The sequence below is a fragment of the Stigmatopora argus genome, chromosome 2, assembly GCF_051989625.1.
Source record: "Stigmatopora argus isolate UIUO_Sarg chromosome 2, RoL_Sarg_1.0, whole genome shotgun sequence".
Lineage (NCBI taxonomy): Eukaryota > Metazoa > Chordata > Actinopteri > Syngnathiformes > Syngnathidae > Stigmatopora > Stigmatopora argus.
In genome coordinates this window covers 19715963-19732536 of record NC_135388.1, presented here as the reverse complement: position 1 = coordinate 19732536, position 16574 = coordinate 19715963, and the positions used below count along the sequence as shown (strand labels likewise).

Here is a 16574-nt window from a genome sequence, read left to right as displayed (position 1 = left end):
CAATCAATAACAATTGCTAGCTAATATTAGACGTTGTTTTTGTAATAGGCCAAAAGTCAATATAAAGGTTTAAAGGAATTTCCCTAGTGACCCAAAGTCAAAATACTACAAGCAGAGGTTCAAATCATAACTTGATTTTTTTTCTAAAAAGGATGTTAGTTATTTTGTAAATAATAAAAAATTGAGATAAACTTTTCCACTGTATACCATAACAAATGCATGAGTATTGAGTCTAACACCAACACATTGTGGAGAGGAAAATTTATTTTGTTTTGCTCACATTTTGAACAACTTCACAGGAAACATCAACCAGGATATAAAGCAATTTATACAGCATGAGAAAACACAAACAAATTGTTAAATATACATTTAAATAGCTATATTTTTAATATAGTTCCATCTTTCATACATTTACAACAACGTGCAGGATTCTAGAGTACACATCCTAAAGGCAATACGAGTTGAGCTGACAAAAACATTTCACTCTACAGCTTTGCTCAGAGGAACACAAGACATTTGACTAGTTTTGTTCAGGGGAATACAACAAAACATTCCTTTAAGTCGTTCTCCACAGCAAAAAAACGGACAACTAGCATCGTGGAATGGAATGTTTTCTTCAGGGAAATATATCATCAGGGTACTCCTTGGTTTCATTTTACTCATTGAGGAGACTATAAACCAGAAAAAAAAATTGTATGCAACAGGGTAGTTTTTTTTTGTTGGCGAACCTGGATTTGAAAAGCGCCTCAAAAAGGGATCAATTTATCTTTATCAATAAAACACATGTCAAATATGTTCATTTTCAGTTCTGATCCCAATTATTTTTTTATTTAGAGCAACATGGGAATATCTGACTGGATTATGATTGTTTTTACTGACCAGCTCTTGCAAATATTGTTTCAAAACTGCAAAACAGTAATCAGTCTTAAGTACATTTAATGTTTTCATGAATGGTTTTGTTTTATCAATAAGGGCTCATCTAAAAGTGTTGCAGAATAAACAACAAATATGTCCCAGTTGTGTTTGTTTTGGTACTCACTCATTATCCCGGTGAGTTAAATTTGATGGTGTGTTTAAACCAAAAGGGAAATTAAATAGTCACCGTCACAATCTGTATAATGATATTAATCAGAAGCAATTCATTTCAAAGGTTAAACCTGGGGCTTTGTCAATAACCATTGCATGACCACTTGTTTAAAAGGGTCTTAAAATAGTTTGCTTCTTGACAACCAATTCACACAAACACCTAAAGAATGAAGGATGTTTAGCATGGCAGCAACAGATGCTTTAACACCACGGTGGGAGAGAAAGTTTAGGGTGGATCTCAAAAGATAGGAATGTAGTTGTCAATCTTGGCACGGTGCCTCTGGGCGATACACTCGGCAATCCAGACAATATTCCTGCACTCCTGCTCCTTCAGCTTGACGTAGGCGTAGAAAACACTAAAATGGAACTGGTTGAGGAAAGCCAGTTTATTCAACTTGACCTGCCAGAAGGAGGGAAAGAACAGGAAGATGCATTGGAACAGTGAAACATCAGAATTTGGCAGAGAAAATAAAACGAAGGAAAGAAAAGACCTTATTGTGTCACACTAATCAGCAAGTGGCGGTCTCATCCATTGTGATTTAATAGGAGTGTGTTAAAATCATCACGCAATGTCAAAAACATAAAACTGGCTTGGCGAGAGCAAGGACCACATCAAGCTAGTATTTTTATTTTTTTAAATCACCCTGATGTGTGTTTATTTTCTTCACCTCATGTTCAAAGAAGCGATCCTCCAGCGTTTTGTCGCCTGGGTTACTGCCAGCACCCTCAAACAACAGCTTATACTCCTGAAGAAATACACAAATACATTTCATAACAGTTAGATGCTCAGCAAGCATAAACACAATAGGAAAAAGGGAAGGAAATAGAGGGATTTAGACATTTTAGAAAATTTAGTTTTAAAAACTTGAGAACTTACAGGATAGTAATCAGCCACCGCCTTGACCTGCTCATAGTCGTCTGCGCGGGCTAGCTGAGCGAGGCCTTCTGGGTAAAGCTTGCCGCAATGGGGAAAGAGCTTGGCACGGTCTTCCTTAGAAAGCTCTGTGCCAAATGAATTGATGGTGATGATGAAGGCTCTTCGATCAGCCTCAAACTGCAGCAAGGACAGAAAGGTTAACGCAGGGGTCCCCAAATTATTCCACACATGCTGGTGGGTGCAGGATTTCAGTCCAACCAAACATAAAGACACCTTTTCACTAAGCAATTTGCTGTCAGGTACTGCTTGTTTTAGCAGATGCCTCATTGATAAACTGTCTGTGCTCGTTTGGCTGGAACAAAAATCAGAACCCACGGCGGCCCGTGAGGACAGATTTGGAAATTGGTCTCATCTCATTTTCTGAACCGCTTTATCCTTACTAGGGTCGCGGGGGGTGCTGGAGCCTATCCCAGCTGACTGCGGACCAGAGGCAGGGGAGACAAACAACCATTCATAGTCACACTCATACCTAAGGGCAATTTAGAGTGTCCAATCAGCCTACCATGCATGTCTTTGGAATGTGGGAGCAAACCGGAGTACCCAGAGAAAACCCACACAGGCCAGGAAGAACATGCAAACTCCATACAGATGGACCGACCTGGATTTGAACCCAGGTGTCCCACTGTGAGGTCGACGCGCTACCCATTCAGCCGCCGGGCCGCCCTCTGGAAATTTGTATACTTGTATATTTTTTTTAGGGTTGAGGGCAGGGGTCACCAACTCTGGTCCTCAAGGGCCCCTAACCCTGTTTTCCAAATCTCCCTCCTCTACCACACTTGAATCAATGATATACTCATCAACAAGCTGTCCAGAGACCTTATAAATATCCTGTTTATTTGATTCAGGTGAATAGGAGGAAGCAGACGTGGAAAACAAACTGGGTAGGTGCCCTTGAGGACCGGAGTTGATGAACCCTGGTTTAGGGGGTAGTATTGTAGACCTTGCAACACATTAGGGCATTTACATGTAAAATGCGGCTATCTACGAAAAATTCAAGTTACGAAACAACTTCCTGAACAAATTAGCTTATACAAAAATACATTTAAAAAAAGCACACGCTCAAAAAAATGGGCTTGAGATTCTGTCGCGTTGTTATTTTGAATTTACAAGTCATACAAAAACCTCACCTCCAAGATTGGACACATGGTATCTGCTGTAGTTCCTCCCAGATTGGAACAGAATTTATAGAATGCTTCAAGATAAGCCTGAGAAAAACAACAAAAAAGGTAGCAAATGAAATCATTGCCACAGGGTACAGTATTGAATTGGAAAGCTCTCTATAACACATCGAGTCCTCAAGTTACGAACAAGTGCGTTTCGATCCTGGCGACGTAACCCAAATTACCGTCAGATATCACTGCTAATGTCAAAGTACAGTGGTACCTCGAGATACGATCTTAATTCGTTCCGGGACTGCGCTCGTATGTCGATATTCTCGTAACTCGAACGAACGTTTCCCATTGAAATGAAATAAAAACAAATTAATTTCTTCCAAACCTCTGAAAAAACACCAAAAACAGGATATTTGATTGGAAAAAATGTTTTATTTCTTCTAATTCGCCATCTATTAACAAAGTAGCACATAACTAGTGGTTTAATATTACTAAAATGTGTTTAATAGGGGGAAGAGAGAGAGAGACGGACAGAGAGAGGGGGGCGCTTTTTGCACGGCAACACACTCGTTTCATAACATAAACAAATTTAAATGAACTTGGATTACGATGCAGACACACTCAAAAATAAGTTAAATCTAACCTTACACTAAACTTAATTGTAATTTTGTTTTACATTTTTATACTACTTTTTTCTCCCGGCCGGGTTAGCTATGTTTGCCCTGCCTCCACCCTGACTTTCACTATTGATGGGCTGTTTGCTTTTGTATTCCCTTCAAAATATTCCGAAAATGATGCACACAAATGTCCTCACAATAGAATAACGCACGACCACTTGCCAACGAGAAGTAATATATACACCTCGTATTGGCAATCGCTCCGCCATTCACGTGAGTGAAGGGGAAAAAAACACTGAAAAAAATGCAACGCTCCGCCCAGTGCTCGTAGATATCTGTTATACACGAAAGAGATGCGGCAAAAAAGACAGTGCGCTAAAATCATAAACAGCCTCTCATGTCTTGGCCACCTGGCTTTCTCGTATCTAGAGATAATTATTTGCTCGAAATTTTACTCATCTCGAATTGCTCGTATGTCGGGGTGCTCGTATGTCGAGGTACCACTGTACTTGATACAAGTAAAATATATTAAAATAAAAACAATATTGCTGGAGAGTGGGATGTGACGACATGTGCAACTTTGTGTAGGCAAACTGTGATATTCTTTGCAACTGTACTTACATAGTTTCGAATAACAGACGATTCACTGATCAGGGGATTCACATAATTTTGTATATAATGTGCACGTAACACGCATGCAGATGTAACAGTTTCAGGATTGGGCACTTTATTTTATTTTTAAATTATGCAAGCACACAGAAGTCAACTGCCTTTCCACTCATTTGGGATGTTTTTCGTGCATTTCCCATAACGTGCAGTGCATCATTCTAGAACACGAATATCCGCTGACTTGAGTTTTTCTTTTGGCTGTATCAGCTTCCTTTTTTTGTGACAATAGTGTGAAAAAAGAAGGGTGTAAAAGGCAAAGACACTCCTGGCACACAAATACACGGAGGCACTCTGTACTAGCTAAATAGAAACTATGGTGCTGGGGATTAAATGGCCGACAAGGTACGGACGTTAGCTCGAAACGTCGTAAGTGAAGGACATCGTAACTCAAGGACTCCCTGTATCTACATTTGTTTGATAAAAGCTTTTGTATGGACGCATAGTAGCGAAGGCCACCATGACATTGTTTTACCTTGTAGAGGGTGTTACGGATGATTTCAATATTCATTTCGTCCAGGTCCTGTTCTGATATACAATCCTGGAAAAAGGCAGCTGAAAGCAAATTAGTAAGATTGTTTAAAAATCATTTCTCATGATTTTACAAGCTTTTTTTCTACAAATGATTTAGCGTCCACTTGACTAAAGGAAATGAGACAATTACCAAGTGGCGTGTCCACCAGGATGGCGTTGTACAGTTCAGCTGGAGTCTGAGCGATATTGACTGCCTCCATCTGCTCAAAGCTTCCCAGCGGGTGACACTTTGGCACCAGCTCAGAGATGGCACGCTGGTGAAGAGTTCCCGTGATGAGCAGAATGACGTTGTCGATCATGTAACTGTACCTGTTGTAACACCGTCGGAGAAACAAAAGGCACCAGTCATGATTTTCCACGATAAATATGAATTTTTAATCCAAATGAAAACCAGGCTAGCTAACTTAATAATGGAATCTCTTTTTATTGGTCTCACACTCAGGCACATATTGCTGTATTTCATTCTTATTGTTGTTCTGAACCACATTACATTGTGTAACAATTGGTTTACTACACAGATTCTCACGTGATGAAATCCATGAAGCTGGCCAGTGGTTCATAAGACTGGTTCCTCATGTGGCGAAACTCCACGACCATTTTCTCCTTCAGCTTGTCATCAATGACAGACACCGTCAGAGGTGAAGCCTCGTTAGCTAGGAAGCTTCCATAGTCAGTGCTTTGCAGATGAAGCTTTAGGTCTGGAAGGGGTAGAAAAATGGATGAAACATGAAATAAATTCATGAGAAGCAAAAATAAAACTGGGGCATGGAAATGACAAGTATACTTTTTAGTGTGAGAGATCTAAAATTACAGGCGCAAATATCAGCCATTAAAAAACAATCTACTATGTATTTTTCTAACTATTTTCCCACTCGGTTGTTTACTGGCCTTCTTCAACTCAAATTTGTCAAAAATCTTTGGAAAAATATTTATACATTTCAGTAGTCCTGCATGAAAGCTGAGTGATTATCTTTACACCAGCGGTCCCCAACCTTTTTCTCACCGTGGACCAGTAAAACTATTTCTATTTTCTCGCGGCTATGGCAGAAAAGTCTCAAGCATAAAAGAACCATAGAGACCATAGCTTTCTATAATAATGTCATAGGAATTCAGCAGTTTATAATTGTTGTACATGTCAACCGTTAATAGAAATGTGATGAATGTTCGGAACGAATTGATCAAAAAGGAAAATTATCTTTGACATTTTAAAACTTAACTTTCAAGAATGCCAAGGTACGACTTTGTCATTACAGTATGGCAATCGAGGCCAGGATTTTGCTAACTAGCCTTTGAACGAACAAAAAATGACACTGTTGCTCCCATTTGACGACTGACGAATACCACACATCAACCAGAGTACTTTTTGAGGTCGACTTTTCATTTTTGATCATTTGTGCTTCCCAAAGGAGAGCTAGCATTGCTTGTACTAGTTAGTAATCTCGAGCGGCCAGTGATAAATGATCAGATGAAACTCACCTTCGAGAGTCTCACATTGTACGAGGTTTAAATAATCGGCTTGTGAGAGTATCCCAGCTTTGAATCCCCTGACCAAACCCTCGAGATACCCGTTATCGACATTGAAATAAAGCTCCGAGAAAGGCATCCTGTCTGGCCGTCCAGATTTTCCTCTAAGCAGAACCGTCTGACTAGCAGTTTAGCATTAGCATTAGCATCAGCTGACACAACCACGTGACTGTCACCTGATCAGTCATCAGGTCTCTTACGGAAACCCCAACCCCTCCTTTCCCTATTTGTTCCAGAAGTCAACACTAGAAGACGCTAAATCCTCAATTTCACATCGAAGGAGTAAAATCGTTCTAAATATAAAACGGATTCTTCATAGTTTAATTTTGTGATGTAATACTATAATGGAGCAGCCCGGTGATGTATTGTCTACTAGAACAAGGGTGTTGAAACTACTTTTTATTGCCCTGCAGCAAAGTATGAGAATGTAACCAAATATGGACCGCACAAGAAGCTTGAGCTGCACTCTGTTACACCTTTCAGTTTACAAACGAGACAGTGCCTATGTATTTAGAACAGAGTGATTGATTCCTCTTTTGTCGTCTCCTTGTAAAATATAGAAAAAAAACACTGACAAACAGGTGTATGAATAGTAATTATAGCGGGGCCCGGTGGAGCGAGTGGTTGGCGCGTCGGCCTCACAGCTCTGGGATCCTGGGTTCAAATCCATTTCAACTCCACCTGTGTGGAGTTTGATTGTTTTCCCGGGGCCTGCGTGGGTTTCCTCCGGGTACTCCGGTTTCCTCCCACATTCCAAAATCATGCATGGTAAGCTGATTGGACACTCTAAATTGCCCCTGGGTACGAGTGTGAGAGTGCATGGTTGTCCGCCTCCTTGTGCCCTGTGATCGGCTGGCCGCCGAACCAGGGAGTCCCCCGCCTCTGGCCCGGAGTCAGCTGGGATAGGCTCCAGCACCCCCAGCAACCCTAATGAGGATAAAGCGGTTCAGAAAATGAGATGAGATGAGTTATTTATTATAGCACACACAATTTCTTTGCATATATAAAACATAGTGGACGAGTGCTTAGTGCATAGGCCTCACAGTTCCTCGCAGAGGGTGCTGGACACTATCTCAGCTAACTATGGGCACCAGGCGGGGGACAACACCCTGAATCGGCGGCCAGCCAATCATACCAAGGGGCAATTTAGAGTGTTCGACAAGCCTACAATGCATGTTTTGGGGATGTGGGAGCAATGTCCCCTCTAAGCTGTGCGCGTGCGCAATTGCGCACTACTCTCGTCTTCTTCGCGCAGCAGCAATCATATGGCGTGCAGTAAATAAAATCCAAACTTTTTTTTACCCCTTTCCCCATGATGGCGCCGTTTACGCGGCAGCCAGTGGCAGTAGCTCTGTCCACTCATGTTTTTCATGTTTTACAGCCCTTTTATCAAATCGAGTGAGAACTGTCTATATCTACTGTGTGTGTGGTTGTGTGTGCGTGCGTGCGTGTGTCTAGTATGTCTGATCGTTTGTCTTCAACCTACACAATGGACTATAGTAAATGGAAATTAGCCCTCGGCTACAATCTTACATATATATGTTCATTAACATGAATATAAATATGTTCATTAATATGTGCTATCCCTTATTAAATAAATCAAAGCAAAATCATGGAAAAATATTGCATATAAATGGAAACTTGACTATCTCAAGTGACACGTTCAGCAGAAAAGTCATTTGAACGAGAATGAGAAGTGAGAAGGACAGATGTGTAAAATAAGGTAAAATTTAAGTCGAATTTGTGCATATTCTAATGACATTTATGAAGATGTTTTATTCATAGATATTTTTTAATTCATTTTCTGAACCGCTTTATCCACTTTATCACTCGTGGGGGGTGCTGGAGCCTATCCCTGCTGACTTAGGGCCAGGGGCGGGGGACACCCTGTATCGGTGGCCAGACGATCGCAGGGCACAAGGAGACGGACAGCCCTGCACACTCAGACCCATACCTAGGGGAAATTTTAGAGTGTCCAATCATCTTACAATGTACATTTTTGGCATGTGGGAGGAAAACGGAGTACAGACGCTCCCCTACTTACGAACGCAATTGGTTCCGAGCGATTGTTCATAAGTTGAATTTGTTTGTAAGTTGATTTAGTGCTATATTTTGTATTATAATTTATGTTTAAGGCCGATATAAGTATATTGAAGGTTTATACAAGTGCATTTGTATGTTTAAGGCTTGTATAAGTAACACGCATTGGTTTTTACTGAAAAAAAAACATTTAATAAAATGGAGAGAATATGTACAGTACTGTAGAGAGAGAGATTTATGTATTAGAAACTGGCCAAAAGAAGCGACCTAATGACGATTGCACAGTTTTCTTCTTTTTTTCATCATAAATGATGAGGTAGCACTGTATGGCATCATTCAATTGATTTGCAAACTTTGTGCAACATTCAATATTTGGGTCCTGCTGCTCGATCTTTCTGTTTATAAATGGTACTGAATGTGCAACGCTCACCACTCTCACACGCATCAAGCTTCGTTATTATTGCCACTCGTTTCAAATGAAATGGCTTGCCTCTTCCTTGCAACTCCCTCAATAGAAGCCTTTAGCTTTTTACCAACCATATTCAATATTGGATGCATGAGATATTTAATGATACAAATGAAAAAGGTTCTTTGCACACTGGAGATACATTCACGCACTACCGCATTGCAACAAAGAAGAAGGTAGATGCTGGGTGAGCTGAGCTCTCACAGCGCCAGGCGTCGGTATTAGCGGCGGAAAGAAGTACTACTCCGAAAAAGGGGCGAAATACAAAATTGGACTTGCGAACATTTTTGGACTTAAACGCAATTTGCAGACATGTTCGTATGTACCGTTGTTCGTAAGTTGAATGTTCGTAAGTAGGGGAGCGTCTGTACTCAGAGAAAACCCACGCAGGCCCAGGGAGAATATGCAAATTCAACACAGGTGGACCGACCTGGATTTGAACCCAGGACCCCAGAGCTGTGAGGCCAACACGCGAACCACTCGCTCCGCCGGGCCGCCCATTCATAGATATTAATCATTACATTTTATTATTACTAAATAATTTATGTGTAGTAGACATGCACCTGCTTATGGCAGGTGTGATACTGGTGTGTGCCCATAGCGAGCAATGATGATGTTGCTCACACTGGTATTCAGTGTGCTCAGGGAGGTTGTCTTTCTGCCCAGACAAACAAAAAAATAGAGGGAACATTGTGTGGGAGAAAACCGGAGTACCCGGAGAAAACACACGCAAGCTCGGGGAGAACATGCAAACGTCACATAGTGAGGACTGACCTGGGATTGAACCCATGAGCCCAGAGCTTTGAGGCCGACGCGCTAAAAATTTACCCGCCGAACTGCTCCCAACAAAACATGACACATGGAAACCTAACATCATCTACCCACGTGTTGCACATACTGTTTATTCCAAAAAGTACCGTAATTATTGAATGGGAAGAGAACAACATGTCGTTATGCTGCAATCCTGTGGTACGAAGAACATTTTATTCCGATACAGATGTCAAGCTTGACGTGAGGACTGCAGGTTTCTAAAAGCTATTTTAGTGACTGTACATTGTACAATCATGTGTATTCTTTTATACATGTTGAATCCATGTTTCATTTATTTTTTCAATTTTCAATCGGCAATCAAAAATAAAATTTTCAGAACTTTTATACATATTTTTTTTATTTGATGAATACCCCACAATGCACTGAATTCACTAAACGTGGCTCGCAAAGTATTGAGGGATCACTGTATTAGCTCATACAATGTTGCGAGGTATAAAAACATACAAAACTGAGGTTTGTCGGTGGCCTGAAAATAAAGGAAGATGGTAGGAGATTGGCTCCTTTTAAAGTATGCATGTTTTGCACACCTTTGTTCTTGGGTGTAGTCTACCTATCACTCAAAGTCAGTTGATCGAAATTATGCTGTCCCAAAATACGAAAAAAAACAATCCAAGTTACGAAATCATAAAGGTCTATGAAATCTAAATACTTTTCCTATATACATTATATGATTTTGAACATGTCGTTGAAATTGTCCGTTGGCCTCCCATTGACTGAGAGAAGCTTTGACTCTGTGATGTGAATATTAAAAATGGATTTAGAAAAATATTTCAATAATTTTCAATTGTTGTTTTCCTGCAGCAAAAATCTCAATATATTTATTTTCTGCGGCCTGGATTAAAATATATTTATTTTGCGAGACAAATATATTTCTGACGCAAATTAATATTTTCCAGCCCCTGCTAACAATACTGCCTAGGGGCAATTTAGAGTGTCCAATCAGCCTACCATGCACGTTTTTGGAATGTGGGAGGAAACCGGAGTACCCAGAGAAAACCCACGCAGGGCCGGGGAGAACATGCAAACTCCACACAGGTGGACCGACCTTGATTTGAACAAAGGACCCCAGAGCTGTGAGGCGGACAAGCTAACCATGTGTGTGTGTGTGTTTTGGTAAATACTGAGGCAGTTCGAATATAGTGATGAATTTCTGCTTAAAAATAATAAGAGGCAGTTAATATTGTTGGGAAAAACATCCCTGTTATATGTTAAGAACTACAATGAATGCATGTTTAATATTTTAGAATGCTTTAAATACAACACTATGATTAGGTCCGGCCTTACCTGTTTACCATTTTCCATGCCAATGCCACGGAAATGACAACAATTATCTTTGTTTATCTTCATTAAGTGCTACCGGACGTTAATTCTCATGAGAATTTGTGAGACAATTGCATTTAGTTGGATGGACAGGTTAACGTTGTTATATCACTATGATCAAATGTAGCGAGTCTTAGATTGTTCATCATTAAGTATAAACATCATTATTAAATCAGTCTCACTTTGTTAACATGAAATATTGTTGCTGAAAATACACATTCCCTTGAGTAATTGTTACCGGCTTCCAGATTTTTTGTGCAGTGCTTCCGGACCTGCTTCACACGAATGGAATAATATGCTGTCATACAACATTCCCCTAAGATTGAGGAAGCTCTGATCTCAAACAATTACGGAAAGTTAATCTACTGTTCAAATTTCCAACATATTCATTCATTCATCTTCCGTACCGTAAATCCTCGTAAGGGTAGCGGGGGTTGCCGGAGCCGAGCCCAGCCCAGCTGACTCCGGGCAAAAGGCAGACTTCACCCTAGACCGGTCGCCATTCAGCGGTAGTGCACACAGAGACAAACGACCATCCACACTCACAATTGTACCGCCACCAGCGGGAATCGAGCCCACCCTTGCCCGCACCGTAGTCAGGATTAGGATTCTTAATTACCGTAATTACTCGAATATAACGCGCACTCGAAAATAACACGCAGGTAATTTTGGGCCAAAAAAATCTGGAAAAACGCAGTACTCGAATATAGTGCGCACCTAAAATTTCCCGCTGACGAAAATCAGAAATCTTACCTTTTTTTCTTCGTTTCACGATTGTTTTGTTCAAAACCGGATAGAGAAATCTTCAGGTACGAGCGTGTCGAGTGTCGTGGAGTTATGCGTTTGAATTTTAGGGCAATAGATGATACACAGAGTGGACAAACATATCATGTAGACATGTTATGTTGCAATACCTTTTAGACTTCCTTGAACATTGACTACATTTCAATTGACAATACCATGTTTTAATTCAAATATCTATTGTCATTCTCAAACAAGAAAAGGAACATACAAATTGAATAAATAAATGATTTGAAGATATGCACAATGGAAAAGACTATCACATGTAACAAGGGAATGTACTGCCCCCCGCTGGACATATTTCTAAATACAAGTACGTACTACACTACAATGTAGTATTCTACTTTCCAGCTTATTAATGCAGGATTGTGATGTTTGTGAGGCTTGACGATCTTTAATATGCGTGTATTTTGAATTCAAAGTTGGAAATTGCACAATGTCCGTGCGTCAAAGTGAGTTTGACAATGCTTTTTTCGATCGAAAATTTGTAATTTATTTTAGTTATTGATTATAACACGCACCCCCAACTATTGGAATTAATTATATAGCAAAAATATGCGTGTTATATTCGAGTAATTACGGTAATTAATGAGTAATAAAATGATTACTTTCTGGTGTGTATGTTTTTTTTTCTTTCTGTTCTTTGTGGCAATGCTTCTTTCTAGTATAGTCGTACCTCTACTTACGAAATTAATTGTTTGCAAAATCTTTTTCGTAACTTGAAAATTTCGGAAGTAAAGCAGTACTTTACATGTAAATTCTCTCATTCGTTCCACAGTCCTCACACAACTACCAACTAAAGCCTTTAAAATTGGTCAAAGTGTCCCAATTTTGTATGAGAGATGTGAGAAAGACAAAAATGAGAGAAAATTATCTCTCATCTCATCTCCCGCTTTATCCAAATTCGAGTCGCGGCAAGAGAAAATTGTAAGAAAATGATTAATTAATTTCTTAAAATGAGTAAAAGTAAATTTTAGACTATTACGTGTGCCCTATGTGAGGAAATATGTGCTCTATGTGTGAAAATATGTGCCGCATTGCATTTCTACATCTTTAAATACGCTTAATAAGGGGTATTGCAATCATTAATAAGGGCAGCATTTAGCTGAGGTGAACAGGACACCAATTCAGGGTGTCCCACATCTGGTGCCCATTGTTGGCTGGGATAGGCTACGGCACCAGCTGCAACTCTTCTGAGTATAAGGCGTATGGAAAATGATAAAGAAAATAATTGCCCTGACACTTACATCGAGCATATGCAGATTAACAAGTCAGACACACACACCCTTCAGGAGAAAAATGCATTTAAGCGGAAGAAAACTGCAAAGCAACATCATACAAGAATTGGAGCCTGACTAAGGTAAACCTAGTTCCCACGAGTACCTCGTGTATATACTTACAAATTGATTACAGTAGCTTTTTTTTCTCCCGTAGAAAGGAAGATTAACACAATCATGACTGCAATGGTTTCTATCATCCTAGTATTGTCACTAATGGGTGTTTGTCCAGTAAGATCTCTATTTTTTTATGCCTTCTCTATTTTTGACTGAATAATAATATAACATAACGCATTGTGTTCCAGATTGTGGCACAGGGTAAAAATTACACAGGTAAGTTAATGAATGTAGAAATTAGTATTGAATATAGAGACAAGTGGGAATTAAATGTTAACTACCTGTAATTACTGCCCTTTTGTTTTTATTTTACTAGGCACCCTTGGCGTCAGTGACGACATTGCAACGGCAAACCTCGACACAAGTACGACAACACCTGGTTTTGCTCAATTAATTCAGGGATTTTCCGATTCACATATTTAAACTATAGACACATCATCTAACAGTGCGATCTATCATGATAGTTAGAATATGTGAATGATGGATTCATTCGGGTGTTCATCGTCCGTAACTCCGTAATTTACTTCAAGAAAAAAAACATACCCAATATAAAAAAAATAAAACCATATGTACGTACATGTTAATTCAATTTCTTCTTTGACAGCAACGTTTCTGACCCATGGGGATATTGTCTCAAATTTACTAAGAAATGCAGATCCTTGCACAATCAGTGGATGCAAATGGCCTAAACAAGGAGCATACGTCTATGTGCCTGTCACTATGTCCCGTGACTTCAGTAAGTAACATATCCTTCTTTACAAATGTTTACAGAGGCTATATGGATGGTGTGCAAAGTTTGGAAATCAAAGGAATTGTAATTAGAGAGTAGTGTTCGGGTCAAGGTTTAGTGGAAATTCTTCAGCAGTAGCTTTACATTACCATTCTTTGTATCATGGGAGACAGACAAATACATCTGCCCACAAATTTAGCAATACAAAATACAAAACCATAGTCCAACATCTAACTAGATGAAATGATTCAGAAATAAATTAGGATGGGATTTTTGTTTTTGTTTTTAAGTTAGCCTATCTGCTATTGTAGAGAAAGTAAACTTTGTAATTAGGCGCACAGAATGTCAATTTATCTACAGTATGATTAAACCCAGTTCCTATGTCAACAGACCCTTTTTTGTCTCCACAGCCCGTGCAGAGCGCAATACAATAATTCTTGCTTTAGTCAGCTTTCATCAGAGCACGTGTATTCGCTTTATGTGGAGGCGCAGGCAAAGAAACTATGTACACTTTTTCCCTGGATCCGGGTAAGATTTTTCACACTGTATATTTACGATTGATGACATCTACATTATGTTTTAATGGCACTATGATTTCAAAGTAAAATAAATAAATAAATAAAAATTTAAAAAACCAAACAAAAAAACCAACAGATTGCTTGATTGGGCAGAAAGAAAAACTTATCAAACCTGCCAAATTTGCATAAATAAAAAAATGTGACTTTGTGTTGTGTGTTAGTGCCAAGAACCTATTGTTGCATAACTGCTTAAACCAGATTCCTACCCATTCCTACATCTTTGAAACCCCATATGTATGTGATAGGTGTTGGTCATACCTTGGGCGTCAATCGAGAGGACAGCCAATCTCTTTGCAGAAAAATGGTTGTGTGCGCCATGGCATTGTGCAACACGAAGTTCTTCACGCTCTTGGATTTCACCATGAGCAAGTTCGGTCAGACAGAGATGATCATATCAACATTTTGTTTGAGAACATAATTGCAGGTGAGGGCACCTTGGATAACCTCCTACAAGCCAATGTTGAAGCTCATCAAAGGGAATTTACCCATCAGAGATTGTGACGTGCACATCAAAGATCCTGATCATGCACTGCCCATTCGATTGGGCGGATAAAAAAAAATACTCTTGTTTTTATTTCATGCACAGGAGTGGAAAGTAACTTTCAGAAGGTCAACACAAACAACCTAAATACTCCGTATGACTTTGACTCAATCATGCATTATAGCAAGTGAGTGTTTTGAACAATCTAAAATTGAATAACGTCTTGAGGCCTTATTTCTCTAACATTATTACACAGTCTTTTTTATTCATAATGTGATTTTTCTTTTAGATTTGCTTTTTCCAAAAATGGAGAACCAACCATCGTTTCTAAAACGGATCCTGACCGCCTTTTTGGTCTTTCAACAGAGATGACAGCCAATGACATTGCACGCATCAATGCTCTCTATCAATGTGATGTTTAGAAATATGTTTTGTTGCTGGTAGATCTGTACTTTGGTCTTGTTGATGACGTGTTCAAAAATTACAAATACATTCATTCATTTTCTGAACCGCATATCTTCAAAAGGGTTGCAGGGGGTTCTGGAGCCTATCCCAGCGAAATACGGGGACCAGGCAGGGGATACCATGAACCGAAATCGGTTGTGCTAGCGTTGTGTCTTGACCTCGTACCTATAAGGCAATTTGCCCGTTTTCTGTTCTGGGGGATTTGAAGATGGACAAATAAATATTGAACCCATAGCTTAAAGTTTTCTCATCTCATTTTCTCAACCGCTTTATCCTCTCTAGGGTCACAGGGGGTGCTGGAGCCAATCCCAGCTGTCTCCGGGGCAAAGGCGGGGAACACCCTGAATCGGTGGCCAGCCGATCGCAGGGCACACTCACACCCATACCTAGGGGCAATTTAGAGTGTCCAATTAGCCTATGTTTTTGGAATGTGGGAGGAAACCGGAGTACCCGGAGGAAACCCACGCAGGCCCGGGGAGAATATGCAAACTCCACACAAATGGACATGACCTGGATTTGAACCCAGGACCCTAGAGCTGTGAGGCCCGGGCGCTAACCACTCACCGGGCCGCCCTGACTTAAAGTTTTAGTAACGTCAAATATATTTTCATAACCAGAAAAGAGAGATGAGGGTCAGCTTTTCATTTGATTTTATTTTTCCTCCTTTGCTTTGGTGATATGAATGGTGATAGGAGAAGACAATAAATCAATACATTGTTAAAAGCTAAAAATTGTGTCAATGTGTGTTTACTCAAACAGGGTGATTTCTTCCATGTAAATTGGTTTAAGAAGTTGGATAGAAATATTTCTTATAAACACGTTATTTCATTGCTTTAAAATAATGTTTACCTGAAATTTGTTTTTTTATACATATCATTTAGTTTGTAGTCAGGAACTCTGTGTAATTTACGTTGCTCTATTGTATGCGTCGGTAAAACACATTTTTTTACATAACTAATTCAAGTACTTAGGCAGGGGGGCCCAAAAGGAAA

The 16574-nt window shown here is 39.7% G+C and overlaps 2 protein-coding genes across 2 annotated transcripts; one reads left to right on the top strand and one right to left on the bottom strand.

The window, feature by feature from the left end:
- Positions 1-246: 246 nt before the first annotated feature.
- atp6v0d1 (ATPase H+ transporting V0 subunit d1) lies at positions 247-6675 on the bottom strand. Its single transcript, XM_077590925.1, has 8 exons — positions 6429-6675; positions 5479-5650; positions 5083-5261; positions 4894-4973; positions 3151-3228; positions 1964-2140; positions 1755-1832; positions 247-1486 (listed from the first exon to the last, which is right to left on the bottom strand). The coding sequence occupies exons 1-8, from the start codon at positions 6553-6555 to the stop codon at positions 1325-1327; spliced, it is 1053 nt and encodes a 350-aa protein (XP_077447051.1). The 5' UTR covers positions 6556-6675; the 3' UTR covers positions 247-1324.
- Positions 6676-13372: 6697 nt separating this feature from the next.
- LOC144067314 (high choriolytic enzyme 1-like) lies at positions 13373-15816 on the top strand. The gene is made up of 8 exons (XM_077590936.1): positions 13373-13442; positions 13517-13544; positions 13645-13692; positions 13933-14064; positions 14469-14586; positions 14882-15060; positions 15223-15304; positions 15407-15816. The coding sequence occupies exons 1-8, from the start codon at positions 13389-13391 to the stop codon at positions 15537-15539; spliced, it is 774 nt and encodes a 257-aa protein (XP_077447062.1). The 5' UTR covers positions 13373-13388; the 3' UTR covers positions 15540-15816.
- The last annotated feature ends 758 nt before the right edge of the window (positions 15817-16574 follow it).